At 43.1% G+C, this 25,419-nt stretch overlaps 1 protein-coding gene across 1 annotated transcript in view; it reads right to left on the reverse strand.

Moving 5' to 3' along the window:
* Window positions 1-14,775: 14,775 nt before the first annotated feature.
* The window catches only part of KLF13 (KLF transcription factor 13), a 40,831-nt gene continuing 30,187 nt past the window's right edge, over window positions 14,776-25,419 (reverse strand). Inside the window, exon 2 of the mRNA XM_081887822.1 lies at window positions 14,776-24,320. Within this exon, the coding sequence (XP_081743948.1) occupies window positions 24,028-24,320 (293 nt within the window). The 3' untranslated portion in view covers window positions 14,776-24,027. The remainder of the gene's footprint in view (window positions 24,321-25,419) is intronic.

Consider the following 25,419-nt stretch of genomic DNA (forward strand, 5'->3'; position numbering starts at 1 on the left):
TTTTTTCTACGTGCAATCTTCCAGTTAAAATTAAATGTTATTTTTATATGCTCCATTCTTTGACTAAGAAGATGTGTAAGGGCCATTTTTAGCAGTTGGGTTGTTATTTTGTAAAGTATGAAAGCATTAAACCAATTTTTTGCAATAGTTACTATTAAATATGGCTTCTGTTATGACTTCCAGTTATGACTGTCACTCTTTTTCTAGAACTGTAATTAATTTCTTTTATGAAAGAATTCTACAAGTTACTGATAGCTCTGTAATCTATGTGATTGGCTCCTCCATTGTTTGGAACAGAGGGTAGCTCTGATAGCTATTCAATAAAATAAACTTATTTGTAAAATAACAGTTTGTCTGAATTTTTGTGTAAACCTTTGCCATATTTCTTCTTGCTCCACTGTTTTTTGATAATTGATGATTTGATAATCAAATGCCTTGTAAATAATTAATCCATTCATTAAACTGAAATTTCATTTTTCAGAAACATCACCAAAGCTTTTTGAGATTTTGAAGGATATGTGAGATAATTGACAGTGAAGGAACCCATGCTTTGCAGGCATAAGATCCAAATTTATTATTCAATATCACTAGCTAAAAGGATCTCAGCTGGGCTAGGAGAGACTTCTGCTGAGGGAGCTGACCCTAGACAGGAGTGGACTAGATGGACTAAGGGTCTGGCTCTGTGAAGTTTATTCTAAAGCAGCACTTGCAGTAAAGTGAGCGATGCAACGAAACTGCATCACTCCTATTCACAAAACTGCATCTCATGTTTAGGAAGGGAAACAACGGGCCTTTAATGTATGGGTTCGCCCACCACTCAGGCATTCCACCTCAGAGACCAGCTCAGAGAAGGACTCAGATGCAGCAATAGAACATTTGCACTGCGTATTATATCAATAGTTAAATAGTTAATATGTAGGGTGCTTGAAATGCTCTCTCTGTGTGTTAAAATCTTGTGTTTCCTTATATTTGTGCTCACTACTGAAAAGAATAGTCAATCCATCTCTAGTTGGATGTTTGTCTCAATCTTTAGAAACTCCCAGCTAATTTCTGCCCTGAAATGATGAAGTGGGAGATGTAAAAATGTTGATGATGATAATAATAATAATAATAATAATAATAATAATAATAATAATAATAATAATAATAATAAAGCAGCTGCTGAAAAAGGGACTGTACTGAAAAACTCTCTACCCCTGTACAGTCACACTGTGATTTGGTGTCTAGGCAACAGCTTGCTCTGAGCAGTCCTGGGAGGAAGAACTGCATTGCCCATGAATCGAGGAGAGAAGGATGCCTGTGTGAAAGAGTGGTCAGCCCTTGAATGAGTTAACTGGCTGTAAAGCTTTATGGGGAGGGATCTGTTTGATGCATAGAATATCCCCTTGAGGTCTGTGCAAGGCTGTTATTAAAGCGGTGCCAGGAGACTTTCTAATTCACTGAGGATAGGCATAGGCACTAGGAATTAGCATCAAGCCTAGGATCAGCTGACTTGCTCAGACTGCTGACTGCAAGGAAAACCTGCCTTGCTCCACAAAGAGTTCTCTTGGAGTGGGGTGGGTTTAAAGATTATATATTTGTAAGTGGGAAGCTGAAGGGAGGCGAGGCAAAAATTTCTCTTTTGAACTGTTCTGGGTTTGTCTAATGTGGGACAAGCACACACTGATCTGCCTCCCCCCCAGGTGCTATAAACTGGTGACACTCCAAATAAATTTGTGAGGCTGGGTTATTCTCTGCCAGATCAGAGTTAAGCCTGTGGCAGATGAAATTGATGTTTTGAACTGGAAATATTTGCTCAGAACTCTGATGAAAAGATGAAAGAACATGATGAAGGCAAAGAACTGATAATATGTTCCATGTTAGAAGCCCCTTTTAAAAGCAGAGGTATTGAAAGCTCACCCGCTCTCATGTGTCTTAAATGGCCTCTCTTTATGCTGTATTTCTCACAGGGCAGGGGCAGCGGAGCAGTTAAGAACATTAATCATTAGGCAGCAGCAAAAATTTGTCCTAATAGCCTAACTAGACTGGGAACAGCTGCGGTGTGCTTGTGCGTTTTTTCCTCTGTAGCTAATGGCAACTCCAGGAGGGGAACCATTTGGATCAAGGCTGCCAAGTAGGGGAGTGGAGGGTTCTATCCCCCTGCCCTGACCCAAATTCCATGCAGCACCAAGTTGGTTTTTTAAAAAGAAAGCTACATCTTGAACTCACAAATCTCCTACAGGTAATGTGCAACTAAGACATAAGAGGCAGCATATGGGATGGCTGCATTTGTTCCTGTTGGTGACCGTTTTCAAAGTTCGCCTCTGACTAAGTCACCTGGCCAGAGGCTTGCCACCATAAACTGTCTGAACATGTATACGGTCTGAACCTGCATGTAAAAACATCTCTATTCAGGGTGAGCATGTCATTGCCTCATTTGCCACATGCAATGAGGCAAAAGATGGGAGCAGCTACAGCAAATAGGTGGTTCCTAGATCCTGGGAAGTGATAGGTTTATTTAACAGGGTTGTGAATCAGCTTTTGGTTACACTTGAATTGTGTGATTATTTTGATCTTGGATTTCAGTGGCTGGACTCAGATAGTTCCAGCATAGTGTTTGGCGGTGCTCCAGTTATGCATTATATATTGCAAGCTTTATGAATGTAACAGCAATGCTTCGTCCAAGAACCAGAGGACTGAAAGAGAATCTTAGACCTGGTCTACACACGCAGCAGAATGAATTAAGAGTAAGAAGGTAAGAGCCCTAAGGCGATAGTGGTCACCAACTTTTGGGGGCCTGCAAGCACATTTGCAGACTAAAAAGTGGGAACTGCACATACCCCACAATACACACATCACAACCCCATACATGTATGGCAATCGCACAGACACTTAAACCCCCACCCCCACCCTGACTCCAGCGGTTAGGCCTGGGGAACATGTGCCTGCTTTGGCTCAAACCGAAGTGGGTGGGGGATCTTCCTGGAGAGTACAGGTATTAATCTTCTCTCCCCAGCAATAATCTCCGCTGAAAAAGCATCTCTGATACACGTCAATTAGGCTTGGATGAAAACCTTTTATTAGAACTGGAAGAAGGTTTCTTCAAGCCAAATTGTGGTAAGGGGGCGTTTCCAGCAATGAAGAAGGACTCTGGCTGGAAGGGGCAATCTCTATCTCCCCACTAACTCCGCCCTCTATTGTAATTATTGTCTACACAGGAGGTTTATTTGAAGCCTAACTGTAGCAAAGGGGGTCATAGCTGGGGAGGGAAGAAAGGAAGAATTGCTTCTTTTATGTGCCTCCCTGCAAGAAACCCCTCCTCCGTTGTAATTAGTCTCCAAAGAAGCTTGCTATTGTAACCAAGGAAAAGCCTTTCTTGAAGCTTACATTGCAGTGGTGGGCAGCGGCCCCCCCCCACACTGGTGTCACTCTCCTGAAATCTCTCACCCCCACCCCCCATGCTGCAACTAGGCTTGGGAAATCCTTTCTGTTGGCTGCAATGGAAGGTTCCTTTCAAGGCAAATGGAGGAGGGGGCTTCATGGGTTCCAGGGAAGGGCAGTGAGGAGGTGCCCACAGGGGTTGTGTTGGTGAGCAGTAAAGTAGATGGTACCATTTCAGACTTCGAGCGAGGGGTTTTGAATATGCCCCTTAAAAAACCTAGCCCAGAGCCTGATGTGCTGGTTGGCTTGTGTGTGTGTCTTTTCCACCTGCTGTCTGAAGTGGTACAGTCCATGTTTGCTATGGCACTCTGTTCCACTTGTAAGCCAGCTTTGAAACTGCAGCAAGTTCCTCTTCTGTGATGGAATTCTTCTCCCCACATGCCTCCCGGCAGAGGAATCCTCCAGCACAATGGGATCAGAAGTGCCCCATTTCATTCCTTCCTGCCCTTGCCTCACCCAACTCATCAGTTGCCCTGCTTGATTTCCCTTATTGCTCCTCTAATGAAACAAGAAGGTTTTCTGCCCACTCTTTTTAAATTCCATTTGCAGATCTTGTTTATGATGCAGAAAGTGGGTGTTTTCCGTTTGTCTCAAAACAGATGAGTCAGTGAAGTTTCTTAATCTTCCTGTGCAGTTGAGAAAGTTCTTCCAGACAGCCGTTTTTTTGACTTGTCAACAACATATGCTGAAGCCTGGTCTTACATAAAGCTGTCTGGAAGTAGAAGGAAACTTTACAGGTTGGAAACATTAAACTTCAAACTAGCATGCTAACCATTAAGCAGACTGTTTCCCAGGAGAAAGACCCTAGTTGAGTGGCCGAGGACATTATTATGTATTATTATTTATTTATTGAATTTGTATACCTCCCTATAACCAGAGGCCTCAGGGCGGTTCACAGAACAAAATAAAAATATAAAACCACAAAATATATAATCAAACTAAAAACAACAACCCAATAACACCCCCCAAATGTATTGCATTATAGAAAGTCCCAAGTTTGAGTGATTGTATTTCTATTCTGCTTTTCATTAAAATGAATCTCAAAGTGGCTTTCAAACAATGAATAACAACAACATGGTATTTCCAGTAAAAAACATCATGTTCCAAGTGATATGCAAGACCTGAAATCTTGGAGAACTGCTGTCACTAGCTTAGTGCTTTTCTGTGAGTATTTTCTGCAACATGTTACTAGTGTACTAATAGGGGCATTCGTGAAATATGCTTGGTTGCCCACATATCATTGCATTTTTATTAGTTGTTCTGTGATGCTTTCCCAAAGTTGCTGCCTTATTGCAATCCAGAGGGGTACTTGTGTTGTAGCAGGACAAAAGCAGGACAAACCAACCCTGAGATGTTTGTGGAATGAAAAGTTACAGGATTTCTGCAGGACATTATAGGATATTTACCAATTGGAGATAAAATAGTATGTCCACCCCAAAGGTTTTGTAAATGCAACTAGGAATTGTATATAACCACCCTGAGACCATCGTGAGCACAGATACTGTAATCATGAATGCACCAGGAAAGGGCATGGAGGGGCCCTTAGATAGCCAAATCCATGGCTAGGCCAGTTACTAGACATTAGCCCTGAAGGCTAAGTGGAACCCTCACCTTCAAAAGACCAAATACCAGTTTAAGGAAGTGGAGGACGCTAATGCAAGACTCTTGCCTTCTTGCCCTCATGATTGTTGGCTTTGGAGGCAAGATTCCAGGTAGCAGGTTGGAGAAGATGGGCCCTTTAGATTGCCTGCAGATCTGAGCACATCCTCATCCTTCTCCTGATAGCTGGCAACTGTATGTGAGTTAGAAACTGCTTCAGCTGCCCTTCTGGCTCTTGCATTTCCAGATGCTGAATGTCTGGTGTCAGATGAGCAGGATGACATGTTCAGAAGCTTGTCTCTGGGCTTTTGCTTGGCATCCAGGGAGCAGCATTACACTAGCCAGTGTGGTGTAGTGGTTCAGAGCGGTGGACTCGTAATCTGCTGAACCAGGTTCACTTTCCCGCTCCTCCACCTGCAGCTGCTGGGTGACCTTGGGCCAGTCACACTTCCCTGAAGTCTCTCAGCCCCACTCACCTCACAGAGTGTTTGTTGTGAGGGAGGAAGGGAAAGGAGATTGTTAGCCGCTTTGAGAGGGGAGTGAAAGGTGGGATATCAAGTTCAAACTCCTCCTCCTCCTCTTCTTCTTCTTCGAAATATTTCATGATTTCCTTGTTTTCCTTGTTTTCTGAAGGCCTTTTGTGCCTAGAGGAAATGATAAGCTATCCTTACTTGAGCCACCTGAAAAGTGAAACTGCCTTTTCTATGTTTTCATTAGAATCTTTTCTTTAGTAGCATTAGCAGACACAGAGTCTCTCTTTTCAAGTCATATTTAGAGTGAGACAGTACTGTTATATGCAATATAGCGGTAGAGGGGAAAGAGGGGAGGAAATGGAGAAACTGTTAAATTTTATTCCTTAATATAGTATATGAGCAAAGCTTTTTGTGTCAGCATCACGTAGAAAGGTATTTTATTCCTATAGGTGGTGTGAGAGGCCATAGGGCCTAGGGTGTGGTTGGTTGCAGTGTGTCTATGTATGAAAGGGGGGTGGGTGTTATTGGGTCAGGTTAACCATACAGATTTGTATGTTTTCAGGGGAGATAGGTGTTTATTGTCTTGCTGGTTTGCATATGTAATAAAGGGGAGCCACATCAGGGTGAAGACATCCTCTTGTTAACGTCAATTTGTTAGTTAGCTTTTCTAGCAGGGCAGTTTCCTATATAGCTTGGGTACCCATGGTCCCTGTTCACTCCAAACAGAGCCTTCCAGTGTCTAGTTATGACACTCCTAGCAGCTGAGAGTAAGTGGCTTATGAGTTGTGTTGTGTGTGTGCATTATTGTCTTGGAAGATATTTAGCAGGGTCAGTTCTGGAGTTGCAGATTTCTTGTAAGACTAATATTCAAAAGGATTGGATTTGGGAGCATTCCCACCACATGTGTAGGTATGTGCCCTCTCCAGTACCTTGGTGAAGTTAATGGAAGTATCATCATCAGCTTCCATGGTGTTAGGTATCATCTAAGTTTCAAATGAGCTCCTTTCTTTTAGCTGAGAGAGATTTAAAGGATAGCTTAGATAGGTTAGGGTGTCACCCAGATGACATCTTTAACCATGGGTAGGCAAACAAAGGCCCGGGAGCCGGATCTGGCCCAATCACCTTCTCAATCCGGCCCACGGACGGTCTGGGAATCAGCGTGTTTTTACATGAGTAGAATGTGCCCTTTATTTAAAATGCATCTCTGGGTTATTTGTGAGGCATAGGAATTCGTTCATTATTTTTCCCCCAAAATATAGTCCGGCCCCCCACAAGGTCTGAGGTATGGTGGACCAGCCCCCTGCTGAAAAAGTTTGCTGACCCCCTATCTTTAACCATCAAAGTAGAGCAAATAAACTTCTTGTTCAGACCCAGCAGGTGGCGCTGCTGCCTCTATACATAAACTTCTTTTATATTTTGAGTATAAGTAATCTTGTGTAACTTCTCAGACTAATTGTGGATCCAGGCAGATTCCATTTAGCACTACATGCACTCTCTTCTTTGATAGGACTTGTTCCCTTGTCCTTTTTTTTGTGTGTCAATCTTTGCCATTTTTTCAAGAACCTCTTCAGCTTATATTGCAGTTTCTATCTCCATTATTATTTATTTGTCTCAAGTATAACCCCAGCAAATATACCTTTGCTAAACGGTACAGATCTTTGCTGATGGTGATTATACATTTCTTTTTAAACTTCACATTTTTATTTAATGATATTTATGTCCTGCATTTTAGCCCAAGGAGGAAGATGGTCTGACCTCAAATGGAAGGGAATTTTAGACCTACAGTGCACAGTGTCTTCCCTTTTATGATACTTCATTCATGTAATTTGAATGGGGGATGTTCTGTCCTCCAGAATAAATATCTTCCATCCTCTTCGAAATCACTATGATTGCTGGGCCAAAAGGAAAAGTTGTGTTTGAGAAGCACATAAATCACTTGGGGGGGGGGGGGAGGCATATAATTATGTGTTTTCTTCAGGAAGGAAAGAAAACTCTATAGTTTACCAACTTCACTGTGATTGAACTCAAAGTGTTTCATTTAAAACAAACACAAATCTAGTTTTTCCTCTAGAAGGAGGTTGGCTAAATGCAGAGGCTCAAACGGGTATGTCCAGCAGAGGATTTTCCCTCCTGTCCTGCTAGCTTCCCTTTTGTGTTTTCTGTGTTATGCAAGGAGAGAGAAGCCCAAGGCAGCGCTCCACCTCTTCAAAGAGCAAACGTGGCTTTCTCTTGGGGCATGTTAGGTCAGAATCCAGAGAGCAGGAATCTTTAACCTTTAGCCCAACCTGAAACACAGGATCCACATTTAATGTTATGCTGTGTCAGTCTCTCTGCTTTCTCTCTCTCTCTGGCATCTTTCTGTATTTCTTCTTTTTCTTGCTATTTTAAAAAATAACCCTAAACAAAGAAAAATAAGTGGTGGTGGTGGTTGTGTATTTTTTGATACACAAGAGTTTTGTGTGGATGCTGGTCACCGATCCCTAGCAGGACTCTTAGCACAGCCTGCAGCATGGTTTGTTAATTCGCTTGCCTCTACAGTCAAGTAGGGCCACTTATGTGACTCAGCTTAGGTTGGCGCTTTTGGTACCCTGATTCCATGCAGGCAAGAGGTTCCCAAGAACAATACTTTCCATGCAAAAAGAATGGATGGTGCATGCAGAGAAAGCCAACCATGTCCCATTCCCAGGCTCACACACAAACTCAAGATCTCTAAGCTGTTTGATCTGGGGTGGCTACAGAGGTATTCTGTCCTGTCTCAAAGAATGAGCAAAAACCAGTGGCCTAGCCTTCCAAAAAATGATTTGGTACATGTGTGCATGAGCAGCAATTTCTTCTAGAAAAAGGTGCCGGAACTGCCCCTTCAGCTTCTCCACCGTGCCTCCTGTCCCCCTTGAGCCCTGAGAGCCCTTCCATGGCAGGCTGTGGCTTCCACTCACAGCTTTTCTTTTCTCCAAGCAGGTGACAATGATGATAAAATAATTATTTTCAGAGCCGCTGCAACAGAAGCAAAAAAAAAAAAAAAAAAAAAAGCATTGCGAAACCAAACTTAGTCACACGTTTGGTGACAGGCTGTGAACCATAGGAGAAACGGCCACCACAAAGAGGTTCCAATTGAAGGCAGAGTGAGGAAATTAGCGGAGTTTAGAGGGAAGAGAGGGCAATGTACCCTGCTGCAAAGATCCTTCCCTCCCTCCCTCCCCCTGCCACTGCCCACCAAACTTCCAACCCAGCCACGGAGTCACTGCGCCCCAGCCTGCTCTCCCTTCCACACTCATGCCTCCCCCCCTACTCTGCCTCCAACATCTGATCTTATAGAAAGATGAGCAAGCTCCAGCTTTGATTCCTGTTGCCCATAAAAATGAGTAACTACAAATCTAGTTTTTTAAAAAAGGTGTGTGGAATCATGTTGGAGAATAATGGACAGATAGTAAGAATTGAATCTCTTTTGCCTTGCTTGGTTACTCATTCACGGGGGAAACCAACTAAGCCAAATGAGAAAAGTGCAAGTTGAGTAGTTCTCTTGACGGATTTCTTTTTTCTGTTCCACTTGGACTCTTTTGGTAGGTAAACAGCATTTGTGTAAAATGTGCACGTAGCAAAGTGTGGGAGTTGTATAAGGAAATGAAGAAGGGGAGGAGTTTATCGGTTCTGGTTGCTATTGTTTTGTTCTGTTTGGTGTCCCTGTAATTTTGTCTCCAGGATCTTGCAAGAATGACTCATTTGGTGAGTTCCCCACAACACCAAAGCCTGGGAAAATGCAAACATTCATCTCTTAAAGTCACAAACACCCATTTAACAAGCAGCAACAAAAGAGGATTTTTGAACATCCAATGTCTAAAAAGTGTGTGTGTCTGTCTGTGTGTGTGTGTGTGTGTGTAGCTGGAATAAAATGGTACACTGTTGCTGCTAGATTCTCCCTCTACCACTAAGTGAGCATTATAGACCATCCAGACTCATCTGCCTTTTGTGCACCAACAGCAGTTGCAAGGTGGGGGTTGGGGTAACAGTCAACTTAAGGAAAAAATGCAGATAATTTTTCTCAGTTCAAACATCATCATACTGAAATGAAATATGGGGTGACATTAGAGAGAGCATTCTTGGATCAGGCACTCCAACATCTTCCCCTCATATTTGTTTGGTAAAATCTATTGTTATTGTTATTATTATTTATTATTAACCGGTTAAACTTTACCCAGCCTTTGGGGGTGTTTTTTGGTCTCTATGTCTGCTATATAGTTTATTTGTCTTGCTTCTATTTTATTGCTGCTTATGTAGGGACACAGGTGGCGCTGTGGGTTAAAGCCTCAGCGCCTAGGACTTGCCGATCGAAAGGTCGGCGGTTCGAATCCCTGCTGCGGGGTGCGCTCCCGCTGCTCGGTCCCAGCGCCTGCCAACCTAGCAGTTCGAAAGCACCTCCGGGTGCAAGTAGATAAATAGGGACCGCTTACCAGCGGGAAGGTAAACGGCGTTTCCGTGTGCAGCTCTGGCTCGCCAGAGCAGCGATGTCACACTGGCCATGTGACCCGGAAGTGTCTCCGGACAGCGCTGGCCCCTGGCCTCTTAAGTGAGATGGGCGCACAACCCCAGAGTCTGTCAAGACTGGCCCGTACGGGCAGGGGTACCTTTACCTTTACCTTTACCTTATGTATTTCACTGCAATCAACAGCAGTCATCATATCACCACCCTGTTCATTGTTTTATATGTATTTCCCTGGCAGTTGTGGTCCTGCTCTGGAATCATCATGTAGGTTGAGAAGCATAATAAAGCCAAAGGAATTTCAGCTCATCAAAACGACTTTTAAGAGAGTATTGTTTGTTAGTTAGTTTGCTAAATTCATTTATATGATGCTCTTAATTTTTTTTAAAAAAACTCGCAGAGCAGTTCACAAATAATGAGTCCTGTAAATAATACAAATCACATTGATTAAATACATAAAAGAGCAAAATAAAACCATAAAACAGCAGCAAGTAGACAATCTCATAGACTGTTCTACAAACCTCTTTTTTCTGCATCTAACTGACCAGAACCTCAAGAAGTCCGGAATGTCTGTGAGAAGAGGCCTGTCTTTGGCACCCACAAAACTGGAGTAAGACTGCAACCAATAGTGCTCCAGAGGCAGGAAGTTCCTCATCCACGAAGGACCTCAATTCGGTCGATGCCCCTTGAGCATCATCTGGCAGCAGTGCCCCAAGAAGGTCCCACTCCAATGGCCAGGTTGGCACATACTGGGAGAGATGCTTTGGGCCCTGAGCTCTTAGCACTTCCAAGTCCATGGCAGCACCTTAATTTGGTCTTGGCAATAAATAGGCAGCAAGTGCGGCTCATGGAGAGCAGGGTATCATGTGCCTTAGAAATGATGTGTGGCTCAAAACCCAAACATTCTTCACTCGCTGCAGCTTCCAAAGCATCTTCAACTGCAGCCCTGCATACAGTGCATTGCAGTCATCCAGGTGTGAGGTTACCAGGGTAGGGATCACTGGGACCAGGATATTCTGGTCCAGGAACAGCCACAGCTGGCAAAGGAGGAGAGTTGCTCCGTCCCCTTGTTTTGGTTGCCCTTTAAAACCTTTTCCAACTCTTTTTTTGAGGTGAGGCAATCAGAACTGTACACAGTATTTCAAATGCAGTCACACCATAGATTTGCATAAGGGCTTTATGGGGGCAGCTTTATTTTCCTTTCCTAATGATCCCTAGCATGAAATTTGCCTTTTTCAGAGCTGCCACACTCTGGGTCCGTGACTCAGGCAAAGCACCTGAGAAATATCAGGAAAAGACACCAGGAAACGTTTTGATCAATTGAGCAAAATTTCTGGGGAGGGACTTGCACTTTCTCCAAGTGATAGTAATCCACATACAATGAGGTAAAGAGACTGAGCAATGGGGTTTCCCCCCTTCTCCTCAGTACATTTCACACAGATGAAAAACCGCGCCTCCTTCTCACCTAAGGAGCATTTACTTCCTCCAAGCAGGAGCAAAAAAAAAGTAAGTGGGTGCAAAGCACGTCCTGCCTTAATGGCACCTAATCAGGTTGAGCAGGTTAATATTTTAGTTCATGTTCTGATGAGGCAGCTCTTATGCTCTGTAGGCATTTTCACTCCTAGTTGTGTGGAATAATTAAGGCCTTGTTGATTATTATGTAACCGTCTTCCAGGGTGCTCTTGCTTTCTAAAATGCCTCACAAGTATAATATACAGTGGTACCTCAGGTTACATATGCTTCAGGTTACAGACTCCACTAACCCAGAAATAGTACCTCAGGTTAAGAACTTTGCTTCAGGATGAGAACAGAAACCGTGCTCCGGCAGTGCAGCAGGAGGCCCCATTAGCTAAAGTGGTGCTTCAGGTTAAGAACAGTTTCAGGTTAAGAGCGGACCTCCGGAATGAATTAAGTACTTAACCCAAGGTACCACTGTGTTTGTGTGTGCACATGTACATATGTACCAGAGTTCTTTTTGTCAGTTCTTTTTGTCAGGTTGCTTCCATCCTGGTTCACAACAAGAGCTGAGTTTTTCGTTTGCACCCTTCCCAAGAAAATCTGCTCTCACATTTATGCTCTTCTCCACGTTGAGTTAGGGTTAAGGAGCCTGTAAATGGCTCCCTGTCTTCATTGCTAATGCTAGGTGATAACAGAAGGTCACAGTACTAAGCAGAGCCAGGTGCACAGGTGGGCTTGCCCTACCCTGGCCATCTCCCATAGTCAGTTTTTCATTCTTCCTTACTTTCTTCAAAAAGAACACCTTTGTACTAGTTCCTTACATGCAGGTGTGCACTTAGCCACTTGAAATCTGCTTGCCTGAGCCAACACAGATGACTGTTTTAGCACACATAGCTGTGCAGTAAAATTATCCAGGACACTACAGAAAGCTTCATAGGGTCGTCAGTTGTGGCTTAGAGTATCATCATCCTGCCAAGTGGTAAAGAGAATGATGTTGTTGCTATTGTTTCAATTCATATACCGCCCTTTATCAGAAGATCCCAGGGTGGTATACAACATTAAAAACTCATTACAGAACATTAATGATAAAAACATAATAAAAAGCAAACTGACAGGTAGCCTAATAATAACATAGTCATCATATTTTTTATGCTGGAAAAGAGGAGACTGAGATATGATATGATATGATGATACGATATGATAGCCATTTTCAAATAACTCAAGGGCTGCTATGTGGAAGATGGGGCAAGCTTCTTTTCTCCTGCTCTGGAGGGTAGGACTGGAACCAATGGCTTCAAGTTACAGGAAAGGAGATTCTGACTAAACACCAGGAAGAGCTTTCTGGCAGTAAGAGCTGTTTGACAGTGGAATGGTCTCCCTGGAGAGGTGGTGGACTCTTCTTCCTTGGAGGTTTTTAAGCAGAGGTTGGATGACCATTTATCACAGATGCTTTAGCTGAGATCCCTGCATCGCAGGGGGTTGGACTAGATGACCCCTGGGGAACCTTGCAACTCTACACTTCTATGCTTCTTTTATTCTGTAATAACAGTCCTCTCCCCCACACTTTCACAAGCCATAGATTATAAGCCTGGGCAAAGAGGCCTGGTGCCTAAAGACGTGTAATGATGGTGCAAGGCGAGCTTCTCTGGAGAGCGCATTCCACAATTGGGGGATTTTACCACACAGGTTCAGAACCATGGGGAAATGGTAATCTGTATCCACCCTCAGAATACACAGTGTAAAAGTATTAAGCATGTAAAGTACATTTGGTAAACATATAATTATGTGAAAATCGCAGCCTGAGGAGGTTCTCTGACATCATTGGAAGCCCTCAAAAGGGGACATTGCTGTCCACTGAGGACAGAACTGGACATCAGAAGTTCTGATGGTGGTGATGGTGGTGATGATATGCCACCCATTTGACTGGGTTACCCCAGCTAATCTAGGTGGCTTCCAACAAATTAAAACACAGTAAGACATCAAAGAACCTCCCGATACAGTGCTGCCTTCAGATGTCTTCTAAAAGTTGTAGTTATTTATCTCCTTAACATCTGAAGGGAGGGCGTTCCACAGGGCAAGCACCACTACCGAGAAGGCCCTCTGCCTAGTTCCCTGTGACTTCACTTCTTGCAGTAAGGAAACCACCAGAAGGCCCTTAGAGCTGGACCTCAGTGTCCACGCTGGACAGTGGGGTTGGAGGCACTCCTTCAGGTTTGCAGGACCAAAGCCATTTAGGGCATTAACGATCAGCACCAACACTTTGAATTGTGCTCGGAAACATACTGGGAGCCAAAGGACTGGTGTTAAGTGGTCTCGGCAGCCACTCCCAGTCACCAGTCTGGCAGCCGCATTCTGGATTAGTTGTAGTTTCCAAGTCACCTTCAAAGGTGGCCCCACATAGAGCCACACCAGAGGCATAGGAAGGGGTGTGTGCAGTGGGTGCGGTCCACCCTGGGTGTCACAACTGAGGGGAGGACAAAATGGCAGTCAAGTGGGTGGCACACCTCGTGCCCGGCGGCAGAGAGCAGCCCTCCTCAGCTGTGGTGAGGTGCACCCGGCCAAGGCAGCTCCGTTGCCGGGTCATGTTTGACCTGGCTGCGGAGAGTGAGCAGCAGCTTTCCCACCCCTCTCCTATCCTGAACTGTGGCGCGTGGGAGGGCACCCTCCATGCCACGCCCTCCCTTGGGAGCATGCCCTGGGCCCTGCCCACCTCAGGAGCGCACCTTCCCTGGGCAGCACGGGCATATGCTCCACTGCTGAGCCCCACACAGAAGTTTTAAAGAGAAAATGTAAGAGGAAAGTGCCACTGATTCACACAACCCTCTGGATCCTTTATGCTTCTTTGATCAGTTTATTACGTTCCCTAATTCAGAATGTAATCTCCATGTTATGGAAGGTATGTAATTGCACAATACATGAAGAATTGTACAAGTTGGTTCTGGGTTTTATTTGCATTAGGTGCATGTGCTAGGAAGCCGATTTGTGCATGTCCCTTCACACAACATTTGGTTTTACTTTTTCCCCACATGAACAGAGAACACCAGCAGTTAATCTTTGTCCATTTGTGGTCAGCCACTTCTAAATAGGACCCATCAGAATGAGTTGCTAGGTGATCTACAAATGAGGCTAATTAGAATGCTTCTTGGATATGTGAAATACATGGCACAATAAAATATGAATGTCTTGGTACCTCACGTTAATAGCTGCAAGAGCGATGGTAATCAAGCCTTAGAGAAGTGATACTGATCCTACAGTTGATCAGTGGCTAAGGAAGGTATGAGTCATTATGCTGATTAATAAAATCATCAGTTATAAACACGGGAGAGAAGAGCTCAAATGATTTAGGCATTTCAATAGGCGAGAGCACCGTTTATTCTGTACTGGAATCAATATAAAACAGTTACCAATATAAAATGGTTACTCTGGACATATTGAGTATGATATGATGTTATAAATAGGTTTAAACAAATACAAATGTAAATCCAATAAAAAGTAAGAGAGTGAGTTGTTGGGCTACTGCCAATTACTACTGAAGGCAGGGGGGTGCATTTTTATTTTTTTGTGAGTATTTGCTACACTACAAGACTAAATGGGATTAGCATTTATATCCTTTCTCCAGGGCATCCTGGAAACTATTGTTCCACAAGGGGTGAAGATATAGTATGCTCTAACAAACAATCTCACTTAACCACTGAATACCCATGATTCCTCAAAGGAAACCAGAGTGGTTAAATGGGTATAAAACTTATGTACAGTGGTACCTCGGGTTAAGTACTTAATTTGTTCCGGGGGTCTGTACTTAACCTGAAACTGTTCTTAACCTGAAGCACCACTTTAGCTAATGGGGCCTCCTGCTGCCACTGCACCACCGGAGCCCGATTTCTGTTCTTATCCTGAAGCGAAGTTTTTAACCCGAGGTACTATTTCTGGGTTAGTGGAGGCTGTAACCTGAAGCGTATGTAACATGAGGTACCACTGTACGGTAAATGTTTGTAGCATAGATAGTGTCAGGTAGTGTTTAGTACACTTGAGTGCTGTTCAAGAACAAAATTCAGTGGGTGGGTTCCTTTTGTGCAAAGCTGGGAAACAATGCCAACCCTTTTGAATAGTGTACATTGATTTTTCCATTGTGCTTCAGTCTCTGTTCCTCTGCGCCATTATTCTTTCCTGTGAGGTTGTGTTATTGTAGCTTTAATTAGTCTCCAGTGATCTGTAGGTGGACACACTCCAGGGTTGTTTCCTTGCAAACCAGAGGCACAGTAAACCTTATGGAACACTACATTGTCAACCCCACATTCATTATCTCCTGCCTAGATGGATGCAGGCCAAGTCTCTGCAGAGTTAATGATAAAGCGTTGAGTCAAGGGAAAGGCAGACACTCCCATTAAACTACCTGTTAACCGTATATGCAGTCCTATGTGTGGGCGTTTGGGTGTGGAAACCTCTAACATTATTGTATCTGGGCAGTGACAGTTGAGAAAGCCTGTGCCAATACATTTCCTGAGAAGCAACTTTCAAAAAGATGGCTTTGCTTTTCATGTTGCTTTTATCTCAACCAGCAACACAACTCTAAGCATTTTACTCGGAAGTAGGTCCCACTGAGCGCAAGGGGATTTACTTCCTGGTAGGTACATTTAAATGTAAATATTTGTAGTCTAAAGGTTCAAATATGCTAATATGTTCAGCGAAAAGAATGCCAGATTTAGTGTTTCAGCATAATCCATCTGGAAGTTCTCCTACACAGGTCCCATTGAAGGGAAGGGATGTGAGTTGAGTCCCCATTGCTCTCAATGGAATGTGTGCAGGAGAGTTTCTGGTGGATCCCTAATCTGCGCCCCCCCCCTGTCTCCCAAGTTTAAGTTCCCTGGGGTTTTTTGGAAGAGGGGACAGTTTATGGTACAGATACACTCTCTATGTTATGTTGGAGGAAATGGATAAATGCCTCCGTCTTAATCATTAATTTTATTTAGAAATGCAAACATCACTAATCATGCATACAAGTTGACATTTGACATTTGTTAGTTGTCTGTCTTTTCTGTTTGTTGATTAGGAACATTGTCACAATATATAAATCTATGCAGTACAAAATAACATTTTAAAAAATATTACAGTAGAGCAAGTAGAGATCAACATATGACTGTACAACTGCAATACTTCGATGTAGTGATTCATTTAAAAAATCCACAAAACATGACCCATGAAAGCTTTGAGGTGCTGCTCGGAAAACGGATGAGAGTGAAGTGATGCCAAGTGCTGCCATTTTTCACCCTCAAAGTGAAGATATGTATGTAAACATGTGATATTCACATACTTTCATTCCTGTAATCACACAAAGATTTCAGTATATATGTACAAGTAACTAAAAGCAGTATACACAGTTGTGGCTTCAACAGACATAGGACCTGGAGGTGGTCTACACATTGCATTTACCATGCAGAAGCACCTCTGAGTTGCTGCTTGAGCCTTTTAGTAAGGGGAGGTTTCTGGAGGGTGATGTTTCTCCTGAAACATCATCTCATGGCAAGGCTCCTGTTCCAGGCCAGGAAGAGCCCTGGACAGAAACACCCCTGTCAGGAGTGGAGGAGACACAGCAACATTTTCGCAGATCCCCACTTACAATCTCGTTTTGACAGTGCTGGGTGGTACCAAAGGGCAGGGGAAGGGATGGTTACAAATACTGAGGAGGCAATGGGAAAGGCAAGCCTAGGAATGAGAGCCAAGTGTTCATCCCTAGATGAATGGCATGTTGTACCAGTAACCACATCCTACTTCCTCTTCACATGGGGCTTCTCCACGCTGTGAAAGGTGCTGGTGTTGATCCGAATGCATCGGCCCCAGTAGGTGCTGTGCTTCCCCAGAGTGGTGCACCCCAGATGATGTGGAAGAGAATATGCTTCTTGATGATGCGATATGTTGTGATCATAAAGGGACAAAGGTTATAACCTATAGGCACTTTGGTGTGTTTAGAGTAATATGTAGACCAGCCCCAAGCCACAGATGAATGTTCCACTTCTCCAATAGTCAAAGCAATATGTGCCCAGAAATTTTGGCCAGGCACATCTTTCATTGTAATGAAATAAATACCCAGAGTTGTTATGAAGATATTCCCACTCAGTTGTGGAAAAAACATTGCTATATATACTGTATTTGGATTCACTGGGGAGAAATAAACACATTCCTATCCCCAACATATAGGAGGCTATCAGGCAGCTCTCTGCCAGGCAGCCTGGTAAACAGAAGGGGTGCATGGCCCCAGCAAGACCTCCTATATATCCAAAGTCAAGTCACGGAGAGCTACACAAGAGAGCAGATCCTTTGTTTTAGTTCAATAGCGACTAGTTGATACCATCACCCAAACCAAGAGTTAAACTTATTTCCTGGACTGCACCACTTTCAAGCCATAAGTGGGAGTGGGAGTTGCATGTTTGAACACCCCCATGCGTCAAACAAATAAACAAAAACAACCCTGCACATAGACAAACAATATTTCAGGTCAAGGCTAAACTGAACCTTTCTTCTTGACTTGATCATGTGGCAGGTAACTCCTACCAACACCATGGTGGAAAATCCAGCCATGATTGCAAACTACCTTTACTACCCTCGCTTTGCAGGAAGAGCTTAAGACTTGGTTCGGGTAATAGTGCATCCTGGCCTCTGATGGTAACCTGCAAAGAAATTCCCAGTGGATTACTCCCATTTTTATTTTTTGCATTGTTCAAGTTCTACTTGGGAGTAATAGCACATCAGGAAATCAGTGTGCGCATGCAGTTGCCTGTTTAAATTTGCAAAATAAATGATTATGAGAAGACAAGCTTTATAGTCATACACGAAGTTTGTTTTCCTTCTGCTTGGCTACATAAAACTTTTTTTCAAGAAGCTTGCTTAACACACATGACTTAACTTCTAGAACTCTGATCATTATTGCTTGGATTAAGCGAGGTGTGAATGCTAGTTGCCTAAAGTGGGTGAGAACCTTTGTGTGCCCATGTTGTGGAAACTGATCCTAAACATGACACTTAGCCAGTGCTTTATTTCTTTAAAAAAGTGTTTAGGGGTACTCTCATTTTGACCCTAGAAAATCACAATTTTATAGTTCAAATTGGGGGAAATAAATACAGTAAATGGACAAAAGTACAAAGATTCACAAAATGTTTAGGGGTATGTGTACCCCTGCGTACCCCCCTCAAAAAAACACTGCACTTAGCCTAAATTACAAAGCACACCAAGTGTTTAAGGCTTTTAAGAACCAGCAGAAGGCTGCAGGGCTCAAAGTTATTGTGAGATGAAGGCATGATGTTTTACACTAAAATGTGTGTAAAATACAGAAAGCCATCAGGCACAGGTGTGTGTTCACTTATAAATATACATTACCATACACTATTCCCAGGACACCATTGTAAACAGCTACCAAATAACAAATGACGAATTGGGGGGAACTGGGCCCTCCCGTAGCACAGAGCCCTCTTGCTTAGAGTTTCTCTAGTCATCAGCCCAGCTTCTTGGCCAGTCTCTGCAAGCCTATAGAGGTAGGGCAACTCACTATGCAAAACAAGTGGGTTGCGATGGAAGAGGAGGTACAATGTGCTTTTGTTTTGAGAAATGCACTCGGTTCTTTGCAGTCTGTTTTTGAAGGGCAATTATTCCCCTGAATGCTCTGGAATGCATTTGAGGGTCATGGCCCATCATGGCTCAGTACAAATTGAGGCTGGCGACCCAGGAGCTCACTATGCTTCATAAAACTATCAGAACCATCAAACAAATGGCCCTGCTGATACAACTGGGCATCAGTATCCATGTCCATATTCTGTTCTTCATGGTAGCAGCCAACAGCTGGCTTCTTTAAAACTCTACCATTTCAGCCCCTTAAGATTGCAGGTTTGGGGTGGGTGACTGTTTGTGCAGTTCTCCCAGTGTTCCTGTCCTCTTTAGGTATCAGGGTGGTCCCTGTGAGAACAGAACAATGGACTAGATACTAGGTATTGGAATGATCCAGTAAGACTCCAGTAATCTTAACAAATCTTCCCTTCTCACACAAAACTAGATTAGCTTGAGATAATAGCCCTAACATTTAGGGCTATGGAATGCCTTTTGTGGGGAAAGGGAAAGGCTGGCTAGACCTGTCTACCTGGCACAGCTTGGAGTGCCTGTCAGAAAGGGGCCCACCAGGGGACATTTCGCCTATGACCCTCTCAATCCTTGACCACCTGACCTACTGTTTGTGTAGACAAGCTCTAGCCTAAGTATTTTCCAGTCACCTTTGTCTATTCAGGCAGCTGGAACCAGGTTATCATAAAGCCCAGCATAAACCAGCCTCAATTGTTGCCATTGGTTAGATTCAGATTCAGATGAAGCAGCAGATCCACCAGGGATTTTGAGTGGGGATGGGTCGGATTTATTATTAGAAGGACTGTTAATTTTTTAGCACAGTCCAGAGGGAACCTTTGGACCTCTAGATGTTGCTGAGCCACAACTCCCATCACCCTGACCATCAGCCCTGCCTGCTGGGGCTGATGGGAGTTGTAGTTCAGTAATATCTAAGATGGAAGATGGTTCCCCACCCCGCCAAAGAGTCTCTACCACTTCCTAATATTTATCTGAATTTATCTGTTCCAAGCACATATGCACTTAGATGCTCTGTGGAAGCATCTCTATATTGCTTATTGGGCTGCATTACAATACTGCAGATCGCTCTATGACTGTGCCAACACCTACTGCCATGAGGTTGCTGTTGTAAAATGAACAGAATATACCTGTTTCTCCTTACACAAGGCAAAAGGGTAACCTGATAATACACTCTCCTGAGTGCAGAAATGGATTCTTTCATCTCTTGGGTCAGTTATGCATCTGCACATGACACCAATACACAGCAAGTTTTCTTTTCTTTTTGCAAAATGCGCTATTGAGCATGGAGCTGAAAAGCCTGGGAATATTAATGTTTGGGGGGGGTTGCTCAGGAGGTCTTGATAACTTTACAGATAACTACATATAATCCAATATTTTGAGATAAAAAGAAAACACACACATACATGAATACGGAAACTGCATCTGCCTTCATGTCTTGCTGGTATGAGCAAACTAGATGCAAGTTACACAAACAGTTGCCAGCAGGACTGAAATGAGATTTTGTGTCCTCTCTGTCACCAGAGAAACCCTGAGTGTTTTGGTGTATGTTTACTATTATTTATGAAACTGTAAAGAACGGAAATGTTTTTTTAAGTATCTCAGAAGCATGTCAGAAGCAATCGGCATGAACCCTCCAAATCCCAAATTAGAAATTATCCCAAATATATATGCAACACTTTCCCTTTTGTTTACATATCTAGGTGACAGTCCTGACCCATATGTACTTGTAGGTTACATTGAAATTAGTGAGACAGTTAAGTAGGTTTAAGAGAGTTGCCTGTATTTTTCTACTTATCTAAGCAATTCTCATGAAGAGGCTGCAAAGCTCAATGGAGGAACACACACGTTGCATGTGCAAAGGATGCCAGATTCAGTCCCTGGCATCTCAGGTTATCAGAGATGGAAAAGACCAAGGAGAGTCATATTGGATTAGATGGAGCCCATTGTGTCACCTAGCGTAAGCACTCCTACTCAAATAACTGATGCGAGGCTGGCAATACTCCACGACCAGATCACCTGCACCAGCATTAACTCTTTGGTATAACTCTTGGATCAAGCATTGCATCTTCCATGGATCACATGCAGCTTCATTCTGCACCCTTCAAAATATTGCCACTCTAAGCATCAGCTCAGCTTACTTGTGCATTGGCCATGATTCAAAGGAAATTTACTAGTGCATAGTACCTTTTATTATTGCAATTTCACACTGCTCATCAAAGGAAAAAGAGAGGTTGTTCTCTGTGAGAAATAGTAATGCTCTTTTAAGTGGTTTTTATTAACAGGTGATATGGTTAGATTAGATTTTACAGTCCTTCATATCCTACAAACTATGGAAATAAATACTTTCTCCTACCCATTAAAAAATCAATCTCTTTTGCTGGCTAGCTATATTCCTATTGTATGTTCCTTTTTATAGGTAATTTATGTTCCTTCTTAGTTGTGCTGGATATTTCCCAATACCTACCCCCAGTCTTAGTGATGAAAATTATCTGAAATGTGAATTTCCTATATCTGAGTAGCTTTACTTGGCCAGTCCCTGCAAAGCTATAGAGGTAAGGCAACTCATTATACAAAAGAAGCAAGATTTTGCACATAATAGTAGCCAAATTGATCCGTTGTTCCTGCCTGTAGTTATAAATCCACACCAAAAGCCTTGTCTAGAGCTGTTTATAGCTGAATGAAGTTGGAAATGTTAATGAAAATGTGAACATTGGAACTAGTGCCATAAAATACAGAAATATCTAAATTTTGACCTGTGTTTTTTTGTAGGTGACTGTTGATTAGAGAGAGAACCTTGTACTTAAAGCAATCTTTGTATGTACCTAGAAACAATGTTGTTGTTTTGGGGGTTTTTTTGTTAAAGAGGTGGCAAAATGGGATTACTGGAAAGCAGGACACATTTGGAATGTAGATATACTTATTGTAAACAGCAGTTTGGGGTTGTGGAGTTTGTTTTGGTGTGCTACAATCAACTGCATTCATCATTTACAGTAAAATAATAATAATAATAATAATAATAATAATAATAATAATAATAATAATAATGGAAAATTACAAAGAAAAAACCCTGAATGTTTAATATACAGCTTCAGAACCAACCAAGCCGGCAGTAATAAGGTCTACGCACTTTGCAATGCATAGACCAATTGCTGGTTTAAAAAAGTTTGCATTTATAAATCTAGAACCTGACCCAACTGTAAGTGTTTAACAATGGGTGACCCAAGATAGATATGTGCACCAAAACAGCTTTAGCAAGATGTGCCTCCACTCCAGTAATGCAGGTGGAAGGCTCTTTATGCACACAAATCTCTCTTGCTGGGGTGAGGTGCCTATTTTTGAAATGGCCACAAATCTCCCACCCAGGCACTTCAGGATGGGGCCAGTTGGCCTCTGCAGCTGTGACTGAGAGAGGTTTTCTTACAGATATTAGGCAAGTAACGTGGCAGATGGTTCTCCACTGTGGTAGCCAAGAGAGTGGGACGTCCATCTGGGAACCCTGGACTAGCTGGCTGGGAGAGGGGTTCTCTTAGCTATGCCCAGTCAAACCATACACCCGTGGGATGCGAGTGTGGGAGAAATACGGAGTGCTGTTGAGCTAAACACCATGTTTGTAACACTTTCTAGATGCAAGTTCTGCTCTCTCTTTTTACCCTTTCCTAATAAGAGACCATTTTCTGATTACTACTACTTGGTTTCAACTTGTTACTTACTGACCAAATAGCTACAGTGCAGTGTTATATGGAAGCCTCTGCTTTGAAGCAAAGTAAAACCAAGGGTCTTTATAACAAGTACCTGGATAAAGCTTTGGTGAAACTTTATATAAACAGTTTCCCAATGTTGCTCCCCACCCCCACCCCCACGTCTGCATAAGATAAAATAGTTCAAGTTGATACAGTCTAGGCACCTATGTTTGGTAGCCACATGACAGATGAGCAAGCAACACGGACAAGCTCAGGGACAACGTGGGGCTCACAAGCCTCTGAGAAGTTCTTCTGCAGAAGCCTCACTTATTCCATAGGGTGTTTTACAGGAGAACCCTGGAAAACAAATCCATAATGCCTAAAAACCACAAACTTGCCATTTTGAAATTAAATGCATTGTTCCCCAGTGTAAATACATTTCCCTATATTTGGGGGTGGGTGGGAATGATAAAGGCATCAAGTTCGTTAGTTTTTTAAAAAATCCCTTCAACCCCCCCCCCCCCCGGGGTAGGTAGGACTGTATCGAACTTTATAGACAAGTTGATGTGGTAAAATCACCTTGGTATGAAATGACATTGACGGGGCGGGGGCAGAGAGAGGGATTTAATGAAGTCATCCAGGGGCATGCCATAGATGGTCCTGATTCCCCAAACGTATCTATAGCAAATGTGAAACCAAACCATTTGAGTGCGAAGTCCAGCGCTGGTTTCCTCCTCAGTGAGTGGAAGAACTCGGCCCCACTCATTTTGAGTACAGATCTGTTTGCCCGCTGAGGCTGCAGAGTGTGTGTCTTCATTGTACTTACTGTGTTACATAAATACTTATCCCTGAGAAAGTTGAGAGGAGGTTATGGAGTGGTGGAAAGTCAATCCAGTTCAATTAGGCATTCCTCTTTTGTAACCTCTTTTTTATAAAATTTGCTTTGACACCTGAGCAAAGGTATTTTTTTAAAAAATATACACACATATAGATATATTTAAAAACAATTAACAGGAGCATCTTCTTAAGGCTCTGAAGAGTGAAGGCTGGCAGACAAAATACCGGTAACTGAAAATCTTGACCAGGAAGAAAAATTGCTGGCAGAAGACAGAGAAGAGGGTCATCAATGTTAGTTCCATTGTGCCAGAGATAATCTGCTGGAGAAACCATGTATAAAAAAGAAAGAAAAAAAGATAGTGGGGGGGGGGATAAGCAAAATGTGCAAGGCAAATAAAACTCCAAAAATGATATCTATAAAATGATAAGAGCAAAGTGCTGGTATCCAGTGCAGGCAGGTCTACGGGGAGCTGGAAGGACTGATGGTGGGACTAGATGCGTCTGAACGGCTATAGTCACTGACGGATCCTGTCCGGGAGCTGCTGCCGCTCCTCCTCTTGAGCATGCTGGGGTGGAAATTGCTGTGGCGGCGGGCGTGCTTTGTCAAGTGGTCACTGCGCATGAATCGCTTCTCGCAGAGAGGGCAGCCAAACTTTTTCTCTCCGGTGTGAGTGCGGAAATGTCGCGCCAGCTCATCGGAACGGGCAAACTTTTTGCTGCAATCTTCCCAACGGCATTCAAAAGGCCTCTCGCCTGGTGAGAGAGAGAAAGAGAGACTATGAAATAGCCGTATTTATTTTATTATTATTTTATTGAAATGTTTCTACCCTGAAAGACTCTGGAGGCAGGCAGCTTACAGCATTTTAAAATAATAACAAAATAAAAGCTTCAGCCTAGTCCTATTCACATTTCCCAGCATCGTAGCATCAGCAGCAGTAAGACAATCAGATTTTACTAAATGCTCAAGAAAATGGAAAACTCTTCAATCAGAAATGAAATGAATAAAATAACAATAAACTGGAGGCTAAAATAATGAAAGTGGGTTCCTGACAAACTGAAATGGATAGAGGAATTCAAAGGTGAGGCACTGGATCCCTGAGAGAGTACGTGGGTTTTCTGCATAGGAATGCTGCCATGCCTGCTTAGGATGCAGACTTTACATGCAGCAGCAGAAATTAGTTGAGTTAAATGAATCCTTGCTTGGAAAACACCTTTGGTTGGAAAGTATTCAGACTGAGTCTTGGTATAAAGTAAGAAAGGTTATGTTTACTAATGGAACTACACCAGGGGTCAGCAACCTTTTTCAGCCGTGGGCCTGTCCACCGTCCCTCAGACCTTGTGGGGGGCCAGACTATTTTGGGGGGAGGGGAATGAATGAATTACTATGCCCCAGAAATAACTCAGAGATGCATTTTAAATAAAAGGACACATTCTACTCATGTAAAAACACGCTGATTCCTGGACTGTCCGCAGGCCAGATTGAGAAGGCGATTGGGCCGCATCCGGCCCCCGGGCCTTATGTTGCCTACCCCTGAACTACATTCTCCATAGGGAAGCGTTCTATAGTCCTAGCTAACTATCTAGTTGGAGGAGCAATGAATCCATGCTTCCCCCCTTTGCTCTCAAAAGAAAGATCCAAGATTAACTCTCAACTCAAGGTCCAGAAAAAAATGTGAGAGGAGGAGCAGGAAGTTGTAAAAAGGATGGAACCTTATACTTACCAGTCTAAATAAACTTTAAGGGGGGGGGGAGGTCAGCGTAGTGATAAAAGTATAGGGATAGCCTGGGAAGCTGGAGGTCTCTTGCTTTGTCTTAACAGTGCAAACCCCTCTGAGCCAGAGACCCAACAGCC

This window comes from Podarcis melisellensis (assembly GCF_964234715.1).
Source record: "Podarcis melisellensis genome assembly, chromosome: 14".
NCBI lineage: Eukaryota > Metazoa > Chordata > Lepidosauria > Squamata > Lacertidae > Podarcis > Podarcis melisellensis.